The sequence below is a fragment of the Hirundo rustica genome, chromosome 3 (assembly GCF_015227805.2).
Source record: "Hirundo rustica isolate bHirRus1 chromosome 3, bHirRus1.pri.v3, whole genome shotgun sequence".
Lineage (NCBI taxonomy): Eukaryota > Metazoa > Chordata > Aves > Passeriformes > Hirundinidae > Hirundo > Hirundo rustica.
The window spans coordinates 35,085,187-35,112,601 of record NC_053452.1 but is presented as its reverse complement, the minus strand read 5'-3'; the positions used below and the strand labels follow the sequence as shown (position 1 = coordinate 35,112,601).

The following is a 27,415-nucleotide window of genomic DNA, read 5'->3' as shown; positions in this document are numbered from 1 at the left end:
GCAGCGCCGCCTCCGCCCGCGGGGCCCGGGCCGTGCCGGGGGAGGAGGGGGAGCAGCGCCGCCGCCGCCGCCGCCGCGGGCGGGCCCGTCCCCCAGCGCCCCCCCCGAACACCATAGGCGGCTCCGGCTCCAAGATGTCCAACCGGGTGCTCTGCCGGGAGGCCAGCCACGCCGGCAGCTGGTACACGGCCTCAGGTACCGCCGCCGGGAGCGGGGAGCGGGCGGCGGGGGCTGAATCAGCACTTTGGGGCCGCGGGGCCGGTACCGGGCGCGGGGAGGGGCCGCCGGCTCCGCCCCCGCCGGCACATGGCGGGCGGGCGGGGGGGGCTGGGGGCTGCCGGGGCCGGCCGCCGGCGGGGAGCGGGCAGAGCCGGGGAGGGGGTGCCGCGGAGCGCCCCGAACACACCTGCCGGCCGCCGCTGTCCCTCTCCTCCGCCCGGGTGCCCGCAGCGGCGCCTCTCGGCGGAAACCGGCCTTGGGTCGTCACCGGGGATGGATCGGGCCCCCCGGCTGCGCCTCGTGTGGCTGCCCTGCCCGGCAGCCGCGCCTCGCCGCAGCTCCGCGTGTCACGGCAGCGGGGCCGGGGCCAGCCCCGGGCTGTGCTTCGGATCGAGTGTTGCTCTCCGTCGGGAGCACATGGACGGATTTCAGTGTTTTCAAGTGCTCCTGGAGTTTTTTTTGTTGTGTTTGTGAATTCCGTGAGAAAATACCGCCCGTCTGGGGTTAGACGGCAGGCGGAAAGGTGTGAAAATAGAGGTTTATTTTACTTCTTGTCGACATGTGGAAATAGGGGGACTTATTTATCTTTTTGTAGTCCGAGAAAACCGTGTATTTTTCATTCCCCGGCGTTTTCTTTAGTAGGAGTGAAAAGTTACTAAGCAATAGTGCAGAGTGGCTCTGTCCATTTAAACATGTGGTACTTGCAGAAGAAGAATAGAAGAAAAACGTGGTGCATTGGATGGCGAGCTACTGCTCCCCTCGCCCACGCCAGAAAAAGGGCAGAAACACGTAAAATAGCACATATGCTTGGAGATAAGTTTTGTTCGGTTTTGGGGCAGAACCGCCTTTGTGAAAAGGATGCACATTTGTCTCTTTAGAGCTGTTAATAAGATTTGTAAGGGATGTTCTTTTACTGGCCAAGGGAGTAAAGATGATTACAAAACTGCAGGTGAACGAGCTGGGATGAACACGAGGCTGTCGTGATGAGCAGTTCAGAGGGATGGGGGGGTACAACTGAAAATAAACCAAACAATGAAGTGTTGCATTTAGCAATCCTAAATTAACATCTAAGAAGAATTGGATGCGAAAAGTAATACATTTCTCTTGGCTAGAATAGATGCGGTTTCCCGTCTCCTCCATAAATTGATGAATGAGGTATGAGGCAAAAAATGAAAGGGAAGAAAAGAAATACAGGGAGGAGAATAACACAGGAAGAGGCGGATTGTGCGATAAGTAGCTGGGCTTCAAATGGTTGGGTAGGCATTTTTGAGACAGCAATAGAGGATGATTGTTTTCCTTCTGAGCTTAATATTCTAAACATAATTCTTGTGTCCATTACAGAACTGGCCTCAAATCTTCATGCAGCTTGCATCTACATTTATTTCCAATGATCTAGAAAGGTACATCGTACTCCATTTACAGAAAATATACTAAATCATGTCAAAGGTATTGATTTAACCATTTGCAAAGACATCAAAACATCAGAGCTTTGTGGTAATCACCTTTGTCCTGCAATTTATATTTTCATCTATGAGTAAGGCAGAAAACTGAACTGTCATATGGAATGGCTACCTGATGTTACACACAAATTTTGTAGTTTGTTTGGTATTGGACTTCATATCAAGTTATTGCTGGATACTTGCAATTAATTTTTTTTTATTTTTTAAAAATAATTTAAGCGGTGTGGATACTGTATTTGACTGTTTTCTTTTCCATAGAAATTCAGTGTGTAATTTAGTCAGACTACACTCTGGTAAGTGTGTGTGACTAGTTTGGCCAGTACTCGTTGTTTGTAGTAGGACATCCAAAACATGCTACTCCCATTGCTTTTGGGCAGCCCTCTGGCAGTCGCTTATTGAGGAGATGTGGGATGGTTGCCCAGACACACTGCATGAAAAAAAAAGCCCAAACTGAATCATGTTGTAATAATGAATTATGACAGCTATGCTTGTGACAAGTTAAATTGTTACAGTGTGTATGGTGGGGGTAAGTGGTTGATGTTGCATAATCTGGTGATTTTTGGAAATATGTTTTTCCTTAAATGAGCAAGGAGTATTTTGTGACTTGCTATAGAACTCTCTTCTGCTGTTTGCACTGTGTATGTGAGAGTAGGAATTGCACCTGTTCAGCAAGACAGGGACTACCTATTTATTGCTTGAAAGCTAATTTTTGTGTGCCATTTAGGAAGGTCCATCAAAACTTGAGAGAAAGCAAATGGGGACCAAGAGGCTATGTGTTCATCATGGATTTAACTTAAAATCTTCCTGTATTTCAGGCCAGACTCACATGTCAGCTGCAATGTCAAACTCATAACATAGGCTCAATTGTACTACTTGAAGAAAGTGGATTTTACCGTGTGTTTTCAGCCTGCATAGCTTCAAGGCTGGAGCTGAGGCAGGGATTAGTTTGAATTGTGGTAGTTCTTCAGTGTGTTCCCATGGTTCTCCGAGGATTATCTCCTACATCCTCCGTTCTTCACGCTGCTGTCTCAGCCCAGAAGCGATTTGCTGTGTTACATGTACACTGGTTAGCATTTCAGCTTCCCGTTTCCTCCAAACTGCTGCTCTTTCTACAGAGCTGAGTTTGATTACACAGGGTGAGTGGATGCCCTGGCTACCCTCAGCCTGCACTGCAGTTAAGATGACCCATTTGAAAGGATGATGAGAAATGTGGTTTTTGACAGATGTGCTCAAAGTCTTTACATCTGAAAGCATTTTTAAAGGGACAGAGTAAGGATAAGGTTTTTAAGTGCTATTTTATCCTGAGATGCCTGGTACCTAGGGCTAAAACATCAATGCAGCATCCGGGATGATGCATGGCATCCTGGACTTGGTAGGAGTTTACTGCAAAAGAGAAGCACCCGTTACTATTAAAAAAAGAAAAAAAAAAAAATCTCTAAAAGCTGGCTATAGAAGTCAGCTCTGGGAAAGAAGGGCCAAAGCCAGCTGAGGGAGAGGAAGACAAAGGATGGATCCAGAATGTAGCCCAGCTTTTGTGGTCAGATGATATTCTTAAATTGGGTTAGCTGTCTGCTATGCGCTCCAGGAGTGGAAGCAGTATCAGAAGTGAAGCCAGAACCAAGAGGAAGCTACTGATCTTCATGGATGGTCAGTGCAACATGTGTTTGGAAGAAATGCCACTTTGTGTTTTTAAAGGCTGCTCATTTCCATGGGACAGCAATTGCTTCAGATGAAAATTGCTGACTATTGCTCCATAATTTTCTCCAGCCATGGGATATGCACTGCTTAGGTTCTGCCTTGGAAAATATAAACATGCACTCCATTCTAGTATGAATAGGCCACCTACTTGGATGACGCTAATGAATGCTGTAGAGCAGGTGGGACTGGATGTGCAATTACACGCATCCAGGCATGTTCACATGTTAGAATGTCTCATCTAAGTAAACAATTTTGTATTAGAGGGAAAGTTAGGTCCCAGGGAGAAAGCTCGCTGCATCCTACTCAGTAAAGCTGAGAAGGGGGCAAGAAGTGGAAGATGAACTTCACCATGATGTTAGCATTTGACTTCCCATGTGTTCTTCATTGTGTGCTATTGTAACAACAGCAACAAAAAAATCTAAAAATTAGCTTATTTAAGATGTTTCAGCAGGTGAGTTCAGTATGGAAATTTTAACAGAAATTGGTTGTCATCGCTTTTCCTCTAGAATTCCTGGTGTGGGGAAGTTAATGTTCATTCCACATCAGTCAATGCAGTATCTTAATGAACTTCAGGTGTAACCTCTGGAGCATTTGATTGGCAGCAAACAGAACAGTCTGGTCAGTTGTTCCTCCTACTTAGCAGCCAAGCTTCCAAACTGAAACTCTGCTATACCCATTGCTGATAGTAGGCCACTGGTCTAAACAACCTTGTTCTTTACTTGAAGAGCTTGATCTGCATGTCTTCTTTTAAAAAACTTCAGTGATGTGTGACATGCCATTGCTTTTGTGGACTAGCAGCTTGGTGTGTGCTGGCCACTGAAAATGTTTGTAAAATTTAGATCATAGCATACAATGTAAATAAAAATATCACACAGTGCTACTGTCATGTAGATTATTTACAAAAAAAGAAAATATCACTATGGTGTGGTGAAAAATAGTACACTCACATTTATTTTTGGAAGAAAGTTCCAGTCCTGCTGTGTTAATTCAACCACCTAGTATCCAGACGTCTTGAGAAATTGACTTTCAACCAGCGGGTGGAAGAGGAAGATTAAAGACAACTTAAAAAAAAAAAAAGGCATAATTTTTAGTGTCTTTGAATGCAGGCAGATGCATTCCTAGATACAGAAGGAGCAGATGAAATGCAATGGAAATGACATGCTATCCTGAGCATGGATTGTATGCAGGATAGGGATGTTTATTCTTCTATGTGAGTAGATTTAGTAAGTGCTGGGCGGTTACTGCTGTGGAAAATCAATCCATATGCTCCTGAAATGGAAATAAACATCAGCTATGTGCATTTTTTTTTCCTCTGTAGCATGTCATGACGAGTGGGATGTCACGTTACAGTGCTGAACGTGGCTTATTGGCTCACAGCTGGCCTCTCTTGTCTGGCCCCTGGAAGTGCTGTCTGAATACTGTACTGCTCCTTATTAATGTGTGTGATAAGAGTTCTTGTTTCAACTTCTCCTCAGTCAGTGGCTGGGTGATACAGGTAAAACATGAAGGTTTTTGTAGGCTCTTCAAGGTCACAGGAGTAAGAATCAAATTGAGAGTGTGTGTGAATAACAATACTACGTGATGTAAAACTTGCCTTGCAAAACAAGTTTGTTGTTGTATTAGTTAGGGCTTATTTCTCTGCTTTCCCTCACCAAGCCATAGGGACCAGAGGTGTGCTGTTTGCCTGTGCCAACTTTTTTGAACTAGAAGAACCTTCATTTCCATAAGCTTATTAATGCAAATGCGAGTTGGCAGAATAATTGCTGTGTTGACTTGAAACGCCGTTGTGCTCAATGTCTTCAAAGCTCTGTTTTTATGATGAGCCAAGCAAATGGCCAGTAAATACTTGAAGAAACTTTAAGCACAAGTGCACCATTAAGTTTAGAGTTTTCTGCTGCCCTGGTTTGTCAGCAAAAGGACCCCAAAGGAGATAGGTATTGACATCTTGTTACTGCCGTTTGTAAGAATTAAGCTTCTTAACTTGTTTGGATAAGAAATGCCAGAACTCTCAAATAACTGACTATCCTACAGCCAGCAATGTTTCGACCTTGTCTTTTGGGCGGAAGGCTGCATGATGGTGTGTACATCAGCAGGAAAGTATAATGCTTTGAAGAACTTCAGCAGATCAGAAAATAAATGAAAAGGCAGCTATGTGCCATGAATGATCAGTTTAGAAGTTGCATATCCCTCAAAGTTGGCCACTGTTTTTGCACATTTGCAGCCTCTTCCATTCCTTTGTAATCCCCAGTAAGATCGGCATTAATGCTTTTTTACTGCCTTTGTGCCAAATACTGTTTTTTTCTTATGTCGAAACCCACTTACTCTGTTAGTAGCTTGGTGAGGTAGGCAGTTTCAAGGTGCAATAGCAGTGTGATTCTGAGATAGTAAAACTGGTCTTATTTGTGCCTTTTGGGGTTTGGGGGCCCTGAGGAATGATGTGAGAATGACTGTCGGTTTTAACGATTGTGCTGTAATCCCAGCATTTGTGTGCTTGTTGGCATGAGCTGGAACTTCTCATCAGCATTAGAGAAAGTGTGTTCATCAGTTACAGCTGTTTCTGCTTTGCCATGATGTTGCTGAATATGTGTAATCCATTTCCCAGGCCTGCTGCCCACAGTTTCTGAGGGCAGATGCTGCTGCTGGGTTCACTGACCCTGAGTGGCTGTATCCCACTTTAATTTAGGGTGGAATCTCTTCTCTGTAGTGTGGTGGATATAGGTCTCTGCAGCAGCTGAAGAGGTCAGAAGGGAATAACGTGTGATTCTGTGTGGTTTAGACTAGAAATGCAGACGAGGAGTTGAGGAAGATGCTCTCTATGTCATAAAAGAGTCTATAAAAGTGGTTTACTGTGGTGTGCCAAGAACCCTGGCATACTCCCCAAAACTGGAATAACTCATCACAGCTTGTTCATAAATGTAATGTAGAAGTAATGAACCATAATAGTGTTTGTAGATGGTTGTAGACAAATGGATCCAGGAAAGCATGGAAAAAGCATGTGAAGGTCACTAAAATGAGATGTGGTTTAGTGGTGGACTTGGCAGTGTTAGGTTGGACTCTATGATCTTAAAGGGCTTTTCCAGCTTGAATAATTCTATGATCTCTTGTAGTGAACGGAGCTTTCTGCAGTAGCAGGATAATTAATGTACTGATCATGAAATCTTAATGTTGTGACATTAGCTGAAGCCTTACAAATACAGCTGTTAACTTAAGTTCTTACCTTGCAATCTGTGAACAACTAATCATAGTATATTATGAATTCATCAAGTATTTGCTTTGCAACGTTAAATACCAAATGTAATATCTCTCTCCCTTTGGTAGTTTATCTTTTTATAGGCTTTTTATGGGGAAACTGGATGTGTCATTACTGACTCCTTTATGAATTAAACATGGAACACCGCATTAATATGCAGACTGTATTATTTAGTATTGTATACTGAAAAAGTGTACTGGATTAATTCAAAATACAATTTCTAGGCTATTATTTCTAGCTGAATCACTTAAATACTGTCAAAATCAATATACTTGAAGAAAAGAATGTAGATTCAACTTTCACTGTGCAGTTGAAAAAGTTTTATATTCGGTGTAGTTCTGGTATCATTAGAATAGGCCTGCAAGTATCACTTAGTGAATACTTTCACAAATTTTATCTACATTTAGTGTATATTAGAGCCGAAATCATTCTCAGAGGTATGGAACAGAATGTTATTTGTTTTCATCTCTGAATGACATGAGTGCTAAGGTTTTTTATGAAGCTCAGTAAATACATGTTGGTTGATATTCTTAATGAGTGATATTTTAGTTTGACTTTTTTCTTAAATTCCTGCCAACTTTCAGTAAAGGAAAATCAAGAACACTGGAGAGCTGGGGCATGCAAGTAAGAACTGCCACCAAAGCAGATTTCAATATCTGTTTCAGTGTTTGTGTTGTGGCTTCAGTTTTATTTTCCCCCATTCATGTACTACTTGTGGTTTTAGTTCCATCTTACAATGTGTATAAGTAGGAATTAATGTGGCATTGGTGTAATCTCTATTTGCATCTTAATTTTCTCCCTGGTTCTTGTTTGCATAGGTAAATTCCTGCATTGCCTATAGTCTGATTTCACCATTTTATTAATGTTGGAGGAGAGTATATGCTAGCAGTGGAGAATGTGCCTATTAACATGAGTTGTTGGAAATTATCTTCTATTCCTGACAAATCCTAGTCTTTGCATAGCTAAATCTTGTTCTTTATTCAAAGGTTTGGCTTTTGTTACATTGAGAAACAGGTTTGGTTTGGTTTTTTTTCAAGTGTAGTCTGTGTTTTCTGAAAAATCCTTGCACTTTCTGCAATTTTAACTGTTAGTCCTCTGTCACGTTTCAGATTTGAGTTTGCCTAACAATTTAATTGTTTCAGATTCACCTTCAGGATTGTGAAGAAAGGAGTTCCCTTAGTTCCAGTTACTAAATTAATTGTATGCCAGCCCCCAGGCTTTTCCTATTACTTTGATTTTTCTAACACTCTACAGGAGTAGATGATTCATCAACAGGAAAAGGTAGTTGAAAAGTGGAAGACTCAAAGAACGGTGCTGACTCCTATAGGTAGGAGATATTCTTGGACAAGTAAAAGCTGTCAAGACTGGAGACTGCAGTGTTACTGTCATTGTGCTCCAGCATTAATTGCCTTGCTGCAAGTGCTGTACACACACAAGGGGGACCTGAACAGTTTTCCCTGGTGCCTCTCTAAATTTTCATTGTGGTTTATGCTCTTCCAGTAAAAAAAGCATTCACTGAGACTGAGGATTCAGAGCAGACACTGAGTCTTCCCTACCAATCTGAGAAAGTATGCTTTGTAGGTATAATGGTGGCTGCAGGAGAAGGAGCGAAATGCCATTACCTTGTGTTGATACTTGGCATATAAGCACTCCAGGCTCACTGACAAGGTGGGGTTGGCTGTGGAAAGAGCGTGCTGGTTTGGCTTAAGCTACAAAGTCTGGACCATGACAGCTGTAAATTGGGGTGATGAACTTAGCTGAGTCACTACCAGATGTCTTTGTGTTATTATTCCCTGGGTGACAATGGCATGCCAGTAATGTGGAAAGATTCTTACTTACTTACTCTAGATCTTTCTAGATGGGATAATGTTGATTGTTAAAATAAGTTGTTCGTTTAGTAAAGATAATTGAATAAATGTTGCCGGTAGTTGTTTCCATAAATTTGCCTAATGGAGACTTGGTCTGTGCTTGCAATTATTTTAAACCTTGGCATAACTTCTAATGGTTTTCAAAACAGGATGTGAAATATCCACAGATAATGTCAGAAATCTTTAGTTGCACACCTGTGTTTATGCCTGACTTCACAGGATTGACATGCAGATCCTAATGTTACATATTTCAGTGAAGTATCATATTTTGCTGCTTAACTTCTTTTGATCAATGGAAGGTCTGATTTTACAGTATTAATGCTAAAGTATATTGATTGTTGCATCCAGAAATTGCATCCCTAAGGTTTTCTGCCCTTCTGTCTGAGTTAGCCATAAAACCCTGTTGCTCTCAACCTGGCAGCTTTCTCAAGATGAGCTTTTCACCTGAGGCTCAAGGAGCTGGGACCTATTTTACTTCCCACCGCAAAAGCAAGAGGATACATGAGTGGCAGTGCTGTTCACTGTCTGTGCTGGTCAGCTAAGGAGAGGCATATTTACTGGATTGTCTTCATGATTGCTTTTCCAGTTAAGCTTCATTTAAATATGAACAAAATTTACTTCTTTATGAAGAAATTACTCATCTGCTATAATACAATTCCATATGGCAGAGCATAGCTACTGTGATAGTGTGGGTTTATTTATATTTTGTATAACCAATTCAAATATTTTGACTTTAGCCTTAAACATCCTCATGTTTGAGAAACTGGAAAAAAAAACTTCTCTGAACAGTTCAAGGAAAAGTTGGTGCTAATTTGTTAACAGGAAAATAACAATTCTAGTGTATCCCCCTTAAAGTATTAGTAAGCACAGGAAGCTGCAGGTAGGCTATACTTTTGTCAATTTATGTGGGTGCTGTTTGATTTTTTTTTTTTTTTTCTTTAGCTAAAAGGTCATGGGTATGTTGTAATCTCCATTCTCTCTCTGTTAGTCCTCTGGGGTGAGAAATTTAATAGCATATTTTCTTAAAGTAGTGCAGAGAAATATAAGTTGAAATGAAAGTTTACATTAGATCAAAATTAATTATTAATTCACAATTGTTTAATTATTAATTAATGATTTAATTAATTATTTAAACAGGCACCTTATACTTGACATTAAAGGGAAAAAATCTGAAAGCAGATGTGTTACTTGCTCCTTAAGTAAGCACTGACAGAAGTTTCATCCCTTGGGTCACATAGCTCTGTTATTTTACTGCCTCTAGGAAGAGAATGTGACTTTGTTAGAGTGTGTGTCTGTAATACCAAGCAAACCTGGGCATCTTACTCCACTATGACACTGTAAGATGGGAAGTTTTAGTCATGTTTGACCAATCATGAAATTACCAGATGTTCTGACCTTTGTCTTTAAACTGTTCAGCAGGTTACCTGATTTATCTCAACCAAGGGCAAATCGCCTTAACCACATCCTTAATGAAAAATCCTTGCTAAAGAAGGGATGGAGGAGGGCTAAGCACAGTGCCTTGCAGAAGAGTTCCCCTTGGCTTAGCAAATTCTGTCCCTTTTGCAGTTGTGCTACCTATGGATCCTCTTTTTTGAGCAGAACGGGTCAGGGACAAAGTAATGTTTAACTCTGGGTAGTCAGTGGTGGGAAAAAAGTGTCCTCCTAAAGAGCTTCATTCGAAATTATTTTATCTTTCTACATATTTGGGGAGAATTAGGAAGTAAAAAATTTTTTTAGGTGACTTGTTTCTTCACTCAAATGAAGAATAACTCAAATAACAAATAAAAATGGTAATAATGTAAAAGAGTACTGTTTGTTAGCCTTCTATTATCTTAGAAAGAGGGTGGAAATATAAACCTATTTATTTTTACTTAGCTTCCCCAATGGCTTCCATTTTCTAAGATGTCCTTATGCTTATCTCTATTGCGCATCAGCTGCTTGTAATTTCCCCGAGCAGCAGAACAAAATTGGTATGTGGCGGAATTTTTATAACAATTTCATCATTTCACAAAGTCACTATTACATGAGCGACAGCAGCTAATCTGTGTCGCTCACCTTGTTAGAGTTGTAGACAGTAACTAAAGTGTGATAGAAGGCTTAGGAAAATGGTGTTGCACTTGTTCACTTCCTTCATGTAAAAAGGTAGGGCTCTTCATAACTGCAGCAGCTGTCCTTTTTCAAGAAGCACACAGATTTAAGTTCCGTATAAAAACTAGTGGCTTCAATGCCTCTACCCTTCACCTTACATTTTCTAGGGAAAGCTTTTTGACTGTCCCTGGTCAGGGACTGATTGGATTCTGCAAAAGTTGACATCTTTTCTCTCATTCTCTGTGGTTCTTGTCAGCCTTTTGGAGAGCTGTCAGCCCTTGTCAGGGCTGGAATGTATCTGTGAAATGGCTTCAGATACTTAATTTGGATTTGACTTACGCTGGCAGTTGGTAGTTCAACATCTGCATGGGGGAGATACAAAGATCTGCAACGTGCATGAAGAAGAAGAGCAGCTTGCTGCACCATACCTTAACAGATAAACTCTTCTGGCATAGAGTTCTGTCAAAAGCATAGCGTCAGCTGAAAAAAGTGCACCTATTTTCTTTGTTAATGGTGTGTTACTTGTGACAATAGCAGCTGAATGAGTTTTACTTGAAAGCTTGTTTAGCGTTCTTTAATATGGAGGAATGTTGTACTGTGTTTGTCAGGCTTGCTTCCTGAAAGATAGCTTAACATCAGAAAGTTTTCTAGTGATGGGAAATAATCAAAATGTGGTTTGTTTGGTATTGGTTTTTTTTAATGTTGTATTTCTGGAAGGCTTTTTTATAATCTGTCAGGTGATTGAATTAAGAATATTTGCTACTTGCTGACATACAGAACTTAGTTTAAAAAAACTTAAATTCTGGATTGGCCAGTTATTGAAGTTAATGTCAATGAAGTGATCATGCACTTATTGTATATATTGATTGATCAGAACTTGTTCAGGTGTTAGGATAAGTATAATGTCTTCACTTTTAGCTTTTTCCTGTGCATTTACAGATTTTTCCAGGTTACAGTTCTTGTATTATGCTTTTTTTACTTGTTTAATAAAGGATTTATTACCATAGTCATTGGCTATCATGCAAGTGTCAAGCCTTTCTATTATGTCATTTTCTCATATTGGGCTCTTTTGATAAAGATCATAACTTTTTACTTCTGAATTCTGCAGATATGTTTATGAAACACTTATCTGTTAGTGATTCTTTTGAAACCAGCAGCCATTCTTTCAAATGGTGAAGTGGTGTGTTTGTTAGTCTCCACAGAGCAAGAAACCATAAGTGTGTGCTTGGATGTGCAGTAAATGGACTTCCAGAGCAGGAGGTTGAAATTTTCCTATTGTAACCTTCAACATTACAGGGTTGGGGTTTCTTTTTGTTGTTGCATTGGGTATTTTGGGGGGATGTTTTTTCTGTTGGTTTGTTGTTAGATTTAAACCCAGCTTTTAATGTTTAAGATGACTTTTAAATCTGCTGGACTTTGAAGCTTTTTCTGTAAATTTTTGAGATGTATTAGGTTCTTTTATGGCTTCAGTGTTTCCATGTCTCTTCACAGGACCCCAGCTGAATGCACAACTAGAAGGTTGGCTTTCTCAAGTACAGTCCACGAAAAGACCTGCAAGAGCCATTATCGCCCCGTAAGTCTGAAACAGAAGTTCAGTGTATCTAATACTAGATTGGTTAAATGGTCTTTTTTTCCCCAAGTGATTGTGAAAACTGGTAAAGCTGAAAGAAGCAATATGTGGTTTCTAAACAAGTATTTTGGATATAGCATAGAATGGCAGAAATCTGTGCACACTTGGGTGCACGATTAGCTTGCTTTTGCTGATGGACTGCACACATAATATTTGTTTGTGGTCCAGTAAAATGGGTAAGAGTTATATTAAAGAGAAAAACAACAAAGCCCCTCCAATAACAGAAAAAAAAAATAAAACCCAATCCAAAATAAGCAAAACTCCTGCATCCCTCATACCACCTAAATAAAATTTAGCAAAGCTTAATAAAGTAATTAAACCAAAAAGTAATTACACACTATTCAGCTATCCCAAATGGTTTACTTTTGTTTGAGTTTTTTAGTTCGGTTTTTTTATTTTGCTTTTGAGTTATTTGTCCACAGCTGAAGTAGGGATCTTCTGAGCTATTTAGGCAGAATTAAATTTCCTGAAGATAGCTGAGACATGTAATGACAAAAGTATGTTGGTCATTCCAAGTAATTATGAGTTGGAAGGAAACACTAGAAAAAACACCTTAAATATGATGTTTTTCATGTACTAACATAGCATTGTCATAATGTTTGAAGTATTGCATAGTAGTAATAAGTGTGCAGAAGAAATTGTCCCACATCTGCCTTAGTTTTTCTTGCAGGAATTTCAGGAAAGAGACCTTTCAGCTGCAGATTACGTAGTTTGGTTCTTTTTCCAGAATTACTGGGGGTCTTCCTGTGATCTCACCACATTTTTACGTTAACTGTGGCGTTTTTTGCCACCTGTGAAGTGGGATGTGTCTAATATTTGCGTGGAAGATGGGACAAGCCTGTAGCAGAAAGAACATTTGAGCAGGCTCTTTTGACATTGTCTAATAATATTCCATGTCCATTTGTGAGGTCTTGGTCTCTTGTTTCTCCTCTTAGCCTGTATTTTAATTTCTTTCTGAGCTCTTTAGAATGAATGGGTTAAGTGATGTTGAAGTAGAATTCTAAGGTCATTTTGAAGGTAACTTGCTCCAGGTATCGGTCTGTGGATGAATATAGGTGTGTCTGAGCATACATACATATAAATACATATAAAATCCTTCAGTGCTATCAATGGGGACTTGTATCTTCAAACATCCTGTATACCTCAGGGCTTGCAGCATGCATCATTCTCAGTGTCATTGTGTAAAGCTGTGGTGTGGGCATACTGCTGAGTGACCAGGAGGCATTTTCTTGACCTGGGATTCTAGGAACATATATTCTCTGAAATTAGTGCTTTTAGCAGTGTAAGGAGAATTTTCGCCTGTTTTAATGGTCTTGAAGAGAATGGGTCTTCAGATTTGAAGGCAATATTTGAAAGAACTACTTAAAATAATTATAAATTGTTTTGGATCACACACAGGAGCAGAGGTCAAGAAGAGACGGGGCCAGACTGATAGGAAATGGTGAAACATGTAGTCATTCCTTGCATTAAAACCTACCATGCTCCCTTCCACTCCTTTCCATGTGCTTGTTCATTTTGTTGCTAAGTTATTCTTCAGTGACAGAGCATTTTTATTCTCTGCTGTAACATTAGTTCTCTCTTTGCCAAGACCCCTGTACTGTCATTATATTCAGTTCCTGCAGTGTGGTTCAAAGAGCTTTCTCCAGCAGTTTGCCAGTTTGCCACTCCCTTGTTGCCTGGCTGCACTGTTAGTGTTATCTTAAGCTTCTGATAACAGGCAGTTTTGCAGTCTGCGTACATCCTTTACAGATAAGGGAAGGTCCTTTGATCTGAGGGTTTCCTGACTGTGCAATGGTCAGCGATAGTTTTATAACTGGTCAGTAAATGGTCACTGCCAGTTCTTCAACAAATACGTGTCTTGTGTGATCAATACTGCAGCGGTGCTTTCCTGCTCTTGCACGAGTTTTGGGTTACTCCTACAATCTCTAGTTCACTGGGGACAAAAAATAAATACTGAGAAATTAACACTGAGTCTCAATGTATTTAAGATGTTAAGCAATATTTAAATCTTAATGTTTTGTACGTTTTGATTTGCAGCCATGCAGGATATACCTATTGTGGATCTTGTGCAGCCCATGCTTATAAACAAGTGGATCCCAACATCACGTGAGTATTACAGCTTTCTGTGCAAAGCCTAAGGCTCTGAGCTTGCAATTCTCTGATAATTGGAATGTTCTTGTTACATTCTTACACCTTGAAGTACTCACATTTTAATTTTGTGTTCTTTTTAGCCTTCTATTCATCACTTCTGTTTTGATATCATTAATGTTCAAATTGGATGTTACAAAAGGGGGGAAAAAAAGGAATATTGTTGAAATAATTGGTAACTAACTTTTTACTAGGGAGGGATTAAAGATTTTTGCAGTTTCTTACTGGTGTTCCACTGCTTTTTATAAAAGCCCAAGCTGGTTTTGTTGTTTTTTTTTAATTTTGATTTGGGTTTTGTTTTGTTAATGTTGGGAGGCTTTGTTTGTTTTTCACTGTGATTCTGCATTAGTTTTTTAGTGCGGGATTATGGACTGAATACTGCTGTGGAGGAAGTGACCAGTGTGTTTATAAGATATGAGAAGGCAGTGAAAGTTAATTGTTCCAATAATTTAAATGGCCTTTTGTTCCTAACAAGTTAAAAAAAAAAAAAAAAGAAAAATTAAAAAAAAATCCAACATGTAGTATGTTGTCTGCCTCTAAAAATATGAATCCAGTTATTTTTGGGTAAAGGAATAGAATTCTTGTTATGTTCTGCTGACTGTGACTTTGTTGTTGTTTTTTTTTTAATGATGAAAATTTAAAATGTCTATAGTATTTATTCAAAGTATGCATTTTGCAATGCTAGATAAAAACTGGCTTGCTACTTGTTAATAAGATAATTCTCTGTAATATTCTTCAAAGACAATGGTTTTAGTTCTTTCTAAACTATTGCAAATGATGTGAAAATAGCTCATGGTATGGCAGATACCTAGTTTCACTAAAATTTCTGGAACAAGCTGTATTCCCTAGATTCCCTGATAAGGAGTTGGTTGAACTTGATGGGTTATTTGCTATTTTACTGCATGGGACGTTTAGAATTCATCTTTGAGCTAAACTGTTGCGTATTTGGGTATTTGTTTTTATTAGTTTTGCAGGAAGCATGTGTTTTAGTATACCTTGTTATAGCACTCCCGGTGTAAGGGATTAAAAAAAAGTCCCTCATAAATTTACATGTCTCCTATCCCTGTAATTCAGAGCCAAAAATAAAATTATATAATCCTGAATCTGAAAAGCTGAATTGCCTATATTTTTTTTCTTTTTTTCTTGTAAGTGCTGTGGCAGGAGACCCTTAACATCTAATCAAGAGCCAGGAACTGAGGACTTGATGAGATAATGATGTCATGGTGACATGTAAAAGGTTGCAGTATCAGCTAAAGCTATGAATGTGCAGGTGCAAGTCTCTGTTGTTGATGCAACAGCAAAAAACCTGTAACATATGAAAACATGAACCCAGCATTTGAGAAGTACTTAAAATTTAATTTAGGGAAACCTAAGTGAGGCTAATCAAGTAAATAAGTGAAAAACGCTGAATAGATGATGAACCCATAATTGTGATTTGATCCTGTATTTACTGAAGGTGGTGAGTAGCTGAAGGCTGTGTTGATTCAAGGAGAGAATTCAAAAATCTGTTCTAAGCGGCTGTAACGTGTCATTCAGCCTCCAAACTGTGAGTCAAGTCAGGCAAATTTCTAGCTGCTGAGTGCTCTCATATATAACCTGCTTAAGAGATTTAAGGCTAGAGCATTATTGAACTGATCTCATGATAACTCCTGAGATAATAAGCAAGGTTGGGCCATGGATTGATCTGAAGTCCTACTGACAATAGAGTAAAACTGCTGTAGCCATGAGAAAGTATCGCTTTGTATGCTTTTGTTAAACTTGGTACTCTAAGCTCAGTTGCTATGCAATTGCGGTTGTCTGAATTGTGGCTTTCTGTGTTAATTGTTGTAGCCGAAAAATTTTCATTCTTGGGCCTTCCCATCACGTGCCCCTCTCCCGATGTGCACTTTCCAGTGTGGACATTTACAGAACGCCTCTGTATGACCTTCGAATTGACCAAAAGAGTAAGTGCATTATAAAACTTGCACTTCACTGAGGCTTGGGTACTGACAGCAGACATGCAGTGCTGAGGACTTTCTTCTGGTTGGGCACTTCCCTGCTGTCAGTGGCATACAAGTGCAAATCTGGTTTTAGTGCGACAAAAACTTAACTTCTGAATGATCCTGGCTGTTTCAGACTTGGTCATGTTGTAACCCTAGTGTCTCTCTTCCTTCCGGCAAGAATTCTAAATTTTTGCTTAACTTTTCAATTTTGAGTGTGTGCTTCAGGGTTTTAAATCCAAAAAATGTTACATCAAATAATAACTTGCTAAACATCTTCTTCATTCTCCTGTGAAGTGTTCTGGCTGGAAAGAAAGGTTCTTTAGTTGATTTGATTTTGATAGAGGAATCACAGAGAAACAAAGAATTGCTTTTATTTGGATTGCATGTGACTTTTTAACTTGCAGACTTAGAAACTGTTAGTCCATGTCTTTTGAACTAAGTGCAATGAAGATAAATTTGATATTTTGGTTTTTATGTATTTTGAGCTATACCTAAGTGATGCAGTGTCTTTTTCAGAGGGGCTAATTAGCGCAGAGGTGTTGTGTTTCATTGTAACTGTGATTAAGCAAGCTAATTCAGACTTTCTACATAGTGCCTGCAGAGATTTCCTTAGGTAAGAAATGTTTTGCTTTCTGTAGAACTTCTTTATGGAGTTGAGAAGGAGGCACAGCCCTATATCAAATTCTTCATCCAGTGGAGAATTTTCAAAATGTGGAGATGACTCTGTATACTCAAGTATGCTTGAGAGTAGAATAGATAACTTACAAATGTGGATTATTTAATCAGTTGTGGCTGTCTATAGTTTTCATTATTCAGTCAATAACAAATCCAATTAAGTAACAAATCTAGCAATAGCTCATGTGATGAATTTTTATTTTTTAAACATATAATGGGCAGTTTATGAAAATAAAAATTCATTGACTGGGCATATGCATGTATATTTTCAAGTGTGTTTTATTTGTGTAATTAAATTTGGTATCATAACTGAAAATCTTTTTCAATATACTAATAAGGTCGCTGATTTAACACATTTTGTAAACTGAATCAATAATGTTTATATTTTAATGACTTGAACATAATTTTAGTTCTGAATTTATTTAGAAACAAGTGGTTTATGATGATAGCCCTTGGAGGCAAGTAATTTTTATAGTAGGTGTGTTCTGATAAAGGTACACTATAGCTTGCTTTTTGCACTTGAAGTAGTTTTCAAAAATAAGCAATAAAAAAGTAGTAAAACCTGATCTTTAATCCATTTCAGTTTATGGAGAATTGTGGAAGACTGGAATGTTTGAGCGCATGTCCCTACAGACAGATGAAGATGAACACAGTATTGAAATGCATTTGCCTTATACTGCTAAAGCCATGGAAAGGTACTAGGGCTAATTACTTCTACAAGAACCAGCATTATGTGCATTAAATGCTTGTGCTGCTGTGGTGTGCAGTGCTAATACATTTTATGGCATGGAAGACCCTATGGTGTATATAATGCTCATGCTCCCCCATCCCCCAATAAAAATTTTGGTATGGAGAGGGTCAGAGACTAGGATAAGTTGCTGTAATTGAAGCTATGAGCAGAGAAAACACCTAAATGAGGAAGTTATAACAACTCCTATAAACAGGTTGACTTATTAGAGTTAATAGTAGATATGCTTTCATGAACTTTATTCAATAGCTGATTTTTTTCCCCTGCTTTTCAAGGCATCTCTGAAAGAAGTTCAAATAGTTTAAATCGTTTTCTGTGGGATTTTAAGTTTGTTTAGAGCCTTTGTACTAATTTTGAAAACAGGGGTGTGTTTATAGCTGCTGTTTCAGATGTTTACTTTAAATAAAAATTGTCAATCTGTGTTGGGGTTTCTTCCCTAACATGTGCCCCATCTTTTTTTTTTTTTTTTAAATTTCCATTGTGTTTTGAATTTTCCCTAGAGTATCAGTATTTACCTGGGTACTGTGTTGAGCATTTTCATATACTTTTCATATACTTTGGAGAATTACACGACATGCAGCATCTATACAGGGAAAATTCAATTCTTACTTCATTGCTGATTTCACTGTCTTTTCTTTTTATTTGCCTGGTATTTTTACTTTGCAGCAGAGAGATACTGGTTTTGGGGGCGTGTGTTTTCTGAAATGGAAGTACTTTGAGGTTCTAAAGCAACATCTTAGTATGATCTTACCAAATTACTATCCTCAAATCAATAGCAACCTTTTAAACCATTCTGCAGTTTCAGTTAGCAAGCCCTGAAAAGTCTTCAGATGTTACTTGAATTACAACCTTTTTTCTTTTGCTTATAAGCCATAAGGATGAGTTTACTATTATTCCTGTGTTGGTCGGAGCACTGAGTGAGTCAAAAGAGCAGGAATTTGGAAAACTCTTCAGTAAATACCTAGCTGATCCTAGTAATCTCTTTGTGGTTTCTTCTGACTTTTGCCATTGGGGTAAGTTTCATATCTTATCATAAGACTATATTGAATATTTTCTAGCTATTTTCAAATGATGTATTTTATTAAAAATTGAACGTTTTAACTTCTGGTAAATTTATTTTTGCAACTTAAATGTCTTCATAAAATTAAAAAAAGGTCTTTGAAATCTGGAATAATAGGTAGGAAATATTAATGTGGTAATGCGTTTTCAATGTAGCGGAGGAAATAAATGGTGAAGGTGTGTGGATTTATATACTTCTCTTTACTGTTGCAATGAAAAAACTGCCTGAAGTTGCTTGCTGTTTTCACTCTTTTAAGTACCTCAAAACAACTTTCAAAACTAATTAGCTAAAAATTCACTGGGCATGGCCACATTCCTCTGACAGAAATAAGTTTTGCATGGTTTACTGCTGGGTAAGATAGCAGATGGATTTATGCCAATTCACCAGTGCTACCCCAGTTCATCTTGGTGGCAGAGCTATAAAGACTCCAGAAGCCTTGACTTCTGTCCTGCTTTATAATTTAATTTTTCTTTTGAGTGTGATAGTAGCTGGAACAGGGACTGCTTTAGAAAGACATGTGACACAACAGACCTTCTTTTTTTCCATTGTCATCTTTGGTCAACTTAATTAAGTGCATGTTTCACTCATCTTTGAATTGTGGAATAGGTGGAAGTGTATATAAGAATGGCCTGGTCCTGTTGTGGCTAATGACCCATCTAGAACTGCTCATTGAATTACCATGATTTTTTACTTTTAACCTTCATTTACTATGGGTATTGCTGCGCAAGCAGAAGTAGCCTGACTCCATGGCTGACTTTGTTAAGAGGGATAGTGAAATGAAACGTTGCTTTACTTCTTAATTTACAGAATTAGATTCTGAGGCAATTAGTGAGTGATACTTCAGTGTCAGTTCTACATAGTAGATTTCTCTTTAGGAACATAGCCACCCGTGTATTTCTTTTACTTTACTTCTGGGCTGCTACTTCGTGATTGCCCTAGAATTTCCTCCATGGAGCTAAAAAGTATAGAATAAATGAAGATTACTACTTTACAAGTATTATACTTTCAGATATTTAGTAAGCATTAGGGAGTGTTTTAGCTACAATTTTTCCCTTTTTTATTTTATACATGATTTTTGTTTCAAGGTCAGAGGTTCCGTTACAGTTACTATGATGAATCCCAAGGAGAAATTTATAGATCCATTGAGCACCTAGATAAAATGGTAAGTTTTCAGATTTGGTGGAACTAACTAACAACAAATTTCTCCTGTACATTCCATTTCTTTGAACACTTGAGAAATTTCTCTAGCAAAATATTATAGATCAGCTATTTTATTGAATGTATGATTTTCCTTTGTTTACCACAATAAGAATTTAGCTGTTGGTTTTAGCTAGTATCCTCCCTTTTACTGACTGCGCACAATTATATTGTGGGTATGAACTAATAAGCATAATTAATGAGAATAAATGCATGTTCACCTACCTAAAATGCCCTAATGTAACATAATTTCTGTCCACATATCCTCTTAATTTTTTTTGCTTTTCAAAAACATGCATGGAGAATTGTGGTAGTTCCAGCTTGGTAGCCGTGATACTTGCATATAGAAACAGCACTGTGATTATGCAAAGGTTTCTGCTCCATCCATTTGGAGGAGGAAAGGCTGTAGGGCATTGCACTGGTCAGGAAAATGAAAACCACCGTTTCCTTGGAAGCAGTCTTCTCCCTGCCCCTTACTCTGTAGTAGGTGCTGGGGAAAAAGCAGTAGACCATACTTCATTTTGGGTTTGGCCAAAAGCTGAAAGGAATGCTGAATACGTAAAGGTCCAATGCCAGTTATGTTGTATTTTCTTTGCAGTCACAGGAGCAAAGGATTTCTTTTTAAAAAAGAAAAAACCCAACAACTTAAATGTTCAAGACTATGCTTAAGGCACAGAAGTAATTCTTCTGGAAATATGTAACCTTAAAATTTGTTTTACATGTGTTTGCATTATATATGTAACTTCCATAGAATCTGTTAGAAGATTCTGTTAGATCTGTTCTTATTCATGGCATGTTAATTTTTTTCCTTGTCTTGAAAGAATAAATCCTATTTATTGGAGAGATCTCTAAACTTTTTTGTTTTGTGTATACATATTAACCTTTGTTTTTCTACTATTCATGACTGGAATAGAAATAAAACCAGCAAATAATTAGCCTTCATTCTGTTTCTCATTTTTACAAATTCTTGTAGTCAGTTGAGAGGCTCCTCTATCTAGAAAAGTGTTTTTCTACAGAATCCCGGAATCAGCAGCTTCGAGTGTTTTTGCAGGAGAGCAGATTATGGTGCATTAGCAAACATTAGACTCCCCTTGTTAATTTCCGTGGTGAAAGCTTGAAGAAAGACTGGACTTTGGCATTTAATTACTTTTAGGCAATACATTGCTGTACCAACTCTTCCTTTTGGTATTTATTCAGCTAAATGGAAGTGACATTTTTTGTAACCTGGAAAATCATGTCTACTGTTTAATAACTGTGGAAATACTTTTTTAGTCTTAGGTTTAACTGGAAAACTAAGCATGCTGTATAGCAGCATACTGTGGTTATTTTTTGCCTCTTTATATCATGCCATATTTGAACACACGACTCCATATTCAGATGCTCTATGGAGGAAGTTCTGTTTGTGATTTTCTGAGATGTCTTGTTAGCAATATCACAAAGATCCTACTGCCACATTTTTCCAGTTTTTGGAATTTTGTTTAATTTTACGTCCCACTTTGCTACTTCTTGTTTCCTTAGATAAGTATTGGATTTTTTCATGTGATTCGTCGTGATAAACAAACTTGTACTGTCCAACCAGTAGGCCTCTACACAGACAAAATAGCATTAAGATAGAGACAAAACTGTACTAAAACTGGCTCTATTTTATTGGCCCTAACTAGGAAGGCAGTCAGCTGAGCACATTGTAAGCAGGAAGGTATTCTGGGGCAAGATGAAATTAATTTTCCTTAGAAATGCCTTTGTGGGAGGATAATGGCTTTTTCCTTAATTGGGCAGGAGCTTACATATAGATGCATTTTCTCACCTAGTGCGTAAAAACTGCTGAACACTTAGGCCGTTGAAGTTTAGAGTCATTAGACATAAAACAGATACAGAATAGTAAATATTGCTGGGCAGACATCCGTTTCCACATGGTAGTTGTTGATCTGACCACTGTCACCACAGCACATTTTGTGATGTAATGGCAAAAGGAGGAAATAGCCTCATGGTTAGAAGGGGTACCTTAGGGGAGAATCCTCAAATGAAGTTATAACTGAGCAGCTGATGTGCACTAGTTTGTATATCATAATCTGAAACACACTGTCTTTTACATATAAGTGGGGGAAGTATTTTGTAAGACATTGTTGAAGAGTAATTGTTCTTGATTGGTGCACCATAAACTGCAGACTGCTCACTTCAATCTTCACTGCCACATTGCTCATTTTGTATGAGCATGTATTTGGTATGGGTTACTTTACGCCTCACTTGAGTCAGTGGGAGGATTGTGTTACCCTGAATGCTGATGAGGGAAAATGCAGGCACTGAGGAGTTCTGTGTAAGAATAGTCAGTACTTCTTGTCCAGGAAAAATGCTCAGCACCGGTGGCTTCTCAGGTACCTCTAATGACCTGCTGAATTTTGGTGGCTTCTGCAGTGCTGCTGCAGTGTGCCAGGACCTTCCACAGTGCTCCAGCCTGGGAAGGCTTTTAGGCTGGGCATATCGTGTAAGATTGAGTCTCTGCCTGGATGCCCAGGTCCCTGTTCTCTTCTCTGTGCCCACACAGTAATTTTCCTGGTCGTTATTTTTCATGTAGTCTGAGTGACACATGCAAAGATCATTGGGCTAGACTGTAATAAGACCAGGTTTGTTTCCACTACCATTAGAGTGCTATTAATTTAAATCTTTAGGTGTGAAGAAACAGCTGAAATAACTGATAACAAGCTTTAATGTGACCAGCCAAAGCATTATTGCCATATAGTATAAAATAAGCCTTTCGTTGTTGGAAGGAGTTTTTGTTTGTTTGGGGGTATGTGTGTGGGGTTATTATTTTTTAAGCTTTTTTGTAGGCTTGTAGATACTTGATCCTTTTAAGGGATGATATTTAAAAATGTAACTTTTTAATCATACTAAGTGTACTATGCTAGGATATTGTAGATGCTATTAGCAGTACCTGGGTAACTGAGGCACAATCTTACGTGATGCCATAATGACCATGTGGTAAACTATGGAATTGTGCCTGCACTGTTACCATGTGGGTTTTGTTAGGTGTTTTAACTATTCTAAGCCATCCCCGGCTGAGTTGTTTCTAGTACTGAAAATTACTACCTTCATACCTCTGCTTTTTATGAAACACAACCTGACAAAAATGTTTCCTTTGTTCTTCAGCACCATTTTAGACTGAGAAACAAGCTTGATAGTCTTTGCTACTTTGCCACAATGATTTTTAAATCCAAAAGATTGAAAAAATCAGTACAACCTAATGCTTATGGGACGGCTCTTCATACCAATTCCCCATAGATTTTCTCCAGTCTCTGATGTATGGAACTCTGTTAGCATTTTCTGGGATTAACTGCATAGCTGTAAATGTTTCGCAGTGCTGAACTGTGCATTGAAATAAGCTTACTAGGCATTCTCATAAATCCATGTCCATTCATTTGAGACAAAGGCTCAAATGCTTCTACCCAGTATGTTCCAGTGACTTACAACTGTAAAACTGCTCTCAATTGAGCAGCCATTTTCATTTTTTAAAAGGTCATGAAAGAGTTTTATGAACAAGTGAAATATATCCTCATGAACTGTTCAGTATCTGAGTAAGTGCCTAATGCATGCTTAGTTTCACTTGAGTATGTAGTCAAGTTTAGTCTGCTTTCTTTAGCTGTGTATCGACATGAACAATCTACAGGTAAATGGATGGTTGAAAGATAAGCTTTGGAAACTTTGGAAATGCACTGGTATCTATGTAATCACTACTAGTTAGAGAATAGATACCATTATTTCTTTTGGCATGCATTTAGGCTCTGTAGATCTGGAGTGATTAACAGCTTTGATTATTGGCCAGGGGTCCAAACACCATCTCTATGACTCCAGAAGAACTGAGCTCTTACCACAAATTGGCCAGCTTAGCTTGGCTTTGTTTTTCCATAAAACATATTTCTTTATGAATTCTTCCTATGTCTGTTTCTATTTAAAAGTGCACAAGGGTAGTTATTATCATTGCTGTTTCATAAGTCTCCCAGCTCTCCTGGGAATCTTCTGCTCCTCCACTGTAAGCTGTGATCCAGCCTGAATAATTAGCTGATATCTGCTGGATCAGCCAATGCCCTTGCACAGTGTTCTGGAGATTTCACTCTTGAGGTGGAGACTTCAGACTGACTGCTTCCTGCATTGTGGCTTCTCCTTTTATCACCCAAAAATAGAAGAAAGAGCTGGGACAAATGCAGATATCTAGAGGAAATTATCTCCTTTTCTGGCATCAACCTCCAGTTGTTCCCATGCAAAGTATATGCTTTTTTCTAGTCTCTAAGGAAGAACTTAGTGTTTCACCAACAGAAGCACTATAACTGTGTATTTTATTGAGTTAATGAGTGTCTGGAGCTCATTTCCCTGGTGAATAATTTTCAGAGGAAGGACAAAAAGAAGAGGATGGAGTCAAATACAAGCAAAAGAGCAAACCCATGATGAAACAGAGACAAGGCTTATTTTAAACTACTTTCATGGTGTTTGAGCTGCTTTATGGGATGGGGTAAGAGTAGGCTGTATCTGGAGTTGTAGGATTCTTTTTGCTTTTAAGAATGCAAATGTTTTGTGGAAGGTTTTGTTTTCCACACATGCTGGTATTCTTTGCATGACTCCATGGGATCATGGGTCTTGCTCTCAGTGGAGGAAAAGGATGTGACTGTCTCATTTAAAGTTGAAGCACCGTCTCCTGGTTCTTACATTTTTGTTGTGCACAAACTTTGTAGGGCTTTAGAGATTTTCTGGATCTGATTTTTATGCTCTGAGCAAATGGTCCAGGCCATGCCCAGATCAACTGCTTTGCGTGCCTGATGTATCCAGGCTATATCCCACTTGTTATGCATGTGTAGTGTTGGTTTTGTCTGGGGTTTTTGCACATCTGGAAGGCCCAGACAAGTGCTTGGCCCTGAACTTTGTTACCAGGGACAGCAGATGGAGGCACAACTTCTTCCTGCTTTGCCCTTTCAGTAAATTTGTCTGGTTTTAGCTGTACCAAATCTTACAGAAGTAGGGCAGTCTTGGATGGTAGGGATCAACTAGTCCACAGGAGGAGCTTTTTTTCACATGAGCTACACTGGTATTTGCAAAGATAGCCTCACAGATCTATGGATTATTGACAGCTTTGGAAGAGCTCCTGCACTTCTAATTTGGCAAGGAATTGAAAGAAGATGACTATGAGCTAGAGCTCGCTTGCTGAGATTCCCTTGATATCCTTGGTACAAAGTAGAGGGTTTTTCCTCCTGCTCTGTTGAAACAAATAGATGATGTATAACACCTGCTTGTGAATGTGTAATGTAATTATTGCTATCAATTCTTTTTCAGGGTATGAGCATTATAGAGCAGCTAGATCCTGTATCTTTTAGCAATTACTTGAAGAAATACCATAATACAATATGTGGAAGGCATCCTATTGGAGTGCTATTAAATGTAAGTAAATTGATTTTTTTGAAGAAAGTAATTCCTGGAAAATGTTTGCATTTGTAAAATGCAATATTGCTGCAGTATTCCTTAGTTCTAAAATGTCAAGCCTTGAATTAATTTATTTTTTTAAGTGTTCTCTGTTTGGTCTCTGATTTTCGTGTCTTGCATATAAACAAATGTAAGCTCTTGATAGGGCTGAGGGTTTTCGGTTCCCTAAGGGAGATGAGATACCACATTCCTTTTGAATTTCAATGAAATGCAATCATTCACTTTCTCTTGACCCTAAATAAATGAAAAAATAAATCCATTTCCCTGAAGAAGTATGTACTTACTCTTTTGAATCAGTACTTATGAATGCGGATTTATTTTCTCCGTATTGCTATTAGCTTGCTAGCCTAAGTGCCTTGTGATGTCTGGCAGTGTTTTTGAGTTTTGCAAATATGGTGAGAGATGGCCTCTGTAAGTACTAGTGCAGAGCACCATTAACTCATAAACTAACAGCAATTAAAATTCTGGTTACTTTCTGCTTTGGTGATGCAGTGCAGACATAAACCTGGCTTAACTTAGTTGTTCGAATTTGGTCGCAGCTGCTTTACAGCACTGGTGGAGTGCTGCAAATTTGTTATATTGCTTGGGTGAATCTAACTGTATTTTTACAGTCATTCAAATCAGAAACAGGAAGCATATTAATTTTTTTTAAAAAGGGACTACTTAATTCACTGGGAATGTAGTCTGAATGGAGAACATAGAGAGGAACCTTTTAAAGTGGAGTCCATAAAAGTTTGTATGAGCAATATCAATATTGGGGATGCATGTAGCAAAGGTCAATACTATGACAACTCTGCAAATATACCCAGCTCTTACCCTCAGAAAATTATTAGTTTTGCAATGAATCGCAGTTAAATTCTGTTCGTTCTTTTGCCAGTTGTCACCCTTTAATAAATTATCCTTGTATCTTCTTTTTCCTTAATGGAAAAAACAGAATCTGAAAAGTGGTAGTAGTGTCAGGTTTTTTTCTGTTGCCTCTGTGTTTCTGTATAAATTCCCCATGGAATTGAAAGCATTGTTTCTAAAGGAGATATCATGAAAGGTCCAGTGCTGCTTTAGAGAGCTGCATGGATGTACACAGTTCAGTGGGGGAAGCATCAGTGAATGAAACAACACAGAAATGGGCTAGGTCTGCTAGTTACTCATAAAGAGCTTATGAGAGAAGGTGCAAGGACCTTTGAGACCTAGGAAATGTAATTTCACTGATGCCTTTTTTTAAACAGCTTCTTTTCTCTCCTCAGGCTATCAACGAGCTCCAGAAGAATGGAATGAATATGAGCTTTTCATTTTTGAATTACGCTCAGTCAAGCCAGTGTCGAAACTGGCAAGACAGCTCAGTGAGTTACGCAGCTGGAGCACTCATGGTCCACTGAACTGCTGAATGCTCAGGGATGGCACCTGCACACACTCTGTATACGGGGTCCCAGCCTAGCCCTTACAAAGATACAGTCCCTGGTCTTTGGGTATACTGAAACCTCAAACTAATAGAACTCTGTTCTTTTCTAGTAGGTGTAGTCCTTCCTTAGTTTCAACTCATTTAAAAATGCTTTCTTGTTTAGGACAATGGAAAGAAGACTGGTATCAGAGTTTTTTGCAAGAGTCTTTTTTTTCCTTGGAAGAGATAATGGCTATGAAGGCATGGTGGTAGACTGTCCTTAAAAATACAACATGTAAAGCATTTACCATATCTTAAATTTGCACTCTTTGCAGACCTGTGCACATATACTCAGCTTTCAGAATAGTTTTGCAAGTTGTAAACGGAAAAAGGGGGTGGAAGCTTTTTAATAAAAGATAAAAAAGGAAAACAACGCATTTATAAATGATTCTGTATTAGAATATAATAAAACTCCAGTATAGTCAGTTACTACCCGTGATGTACAACAGATATCTTCTATTTTAGTTGCTAATAAAGGGCTACACAAACCAAAA

The 27,415-nt window shown here is 38.6% G+C and overlaps 1 protein-coding gene across 2 annotated transcripts; it reads left to right on the top strand.

The window, feature by feature from the left end:
• On the top strand, positions 1–27,415 carry MEMO1 (mediator of cell motility 1). Of its 2 annotated transcripts, XM_040058939.2 has the most exons (9): positions 1–195; positions 12,075–12,156; positions 14,251–14,319; positions 16,192–16,304; positions 17,602–17,713; positions 18,637–18,779; positions 19,912–19,988; positions 25,340–25,444; positions 26,728–27,415. In XM_040058939.2, exons 1-9 carry the CDS (start codon positions 135–137, stop codon positions 26,857–26,859), a joined length of 894 nt encoding a protein of 297 aa, XP_039914873.1. In that variant the 5' UTR covers positions 1–134; the 3' UTR covers positions 26,860–27,415. The 2 variants fall into 2 exon arrangements, with proteins under 2 accessions (XP_039914873.1, XP_039914874.1); XM_040058940.2 differs by lacking the exons at positions 1–195; positions 12,075–12,156; positions 18,637–18,779 and having other exon boundaries at positions 14,253–14,319.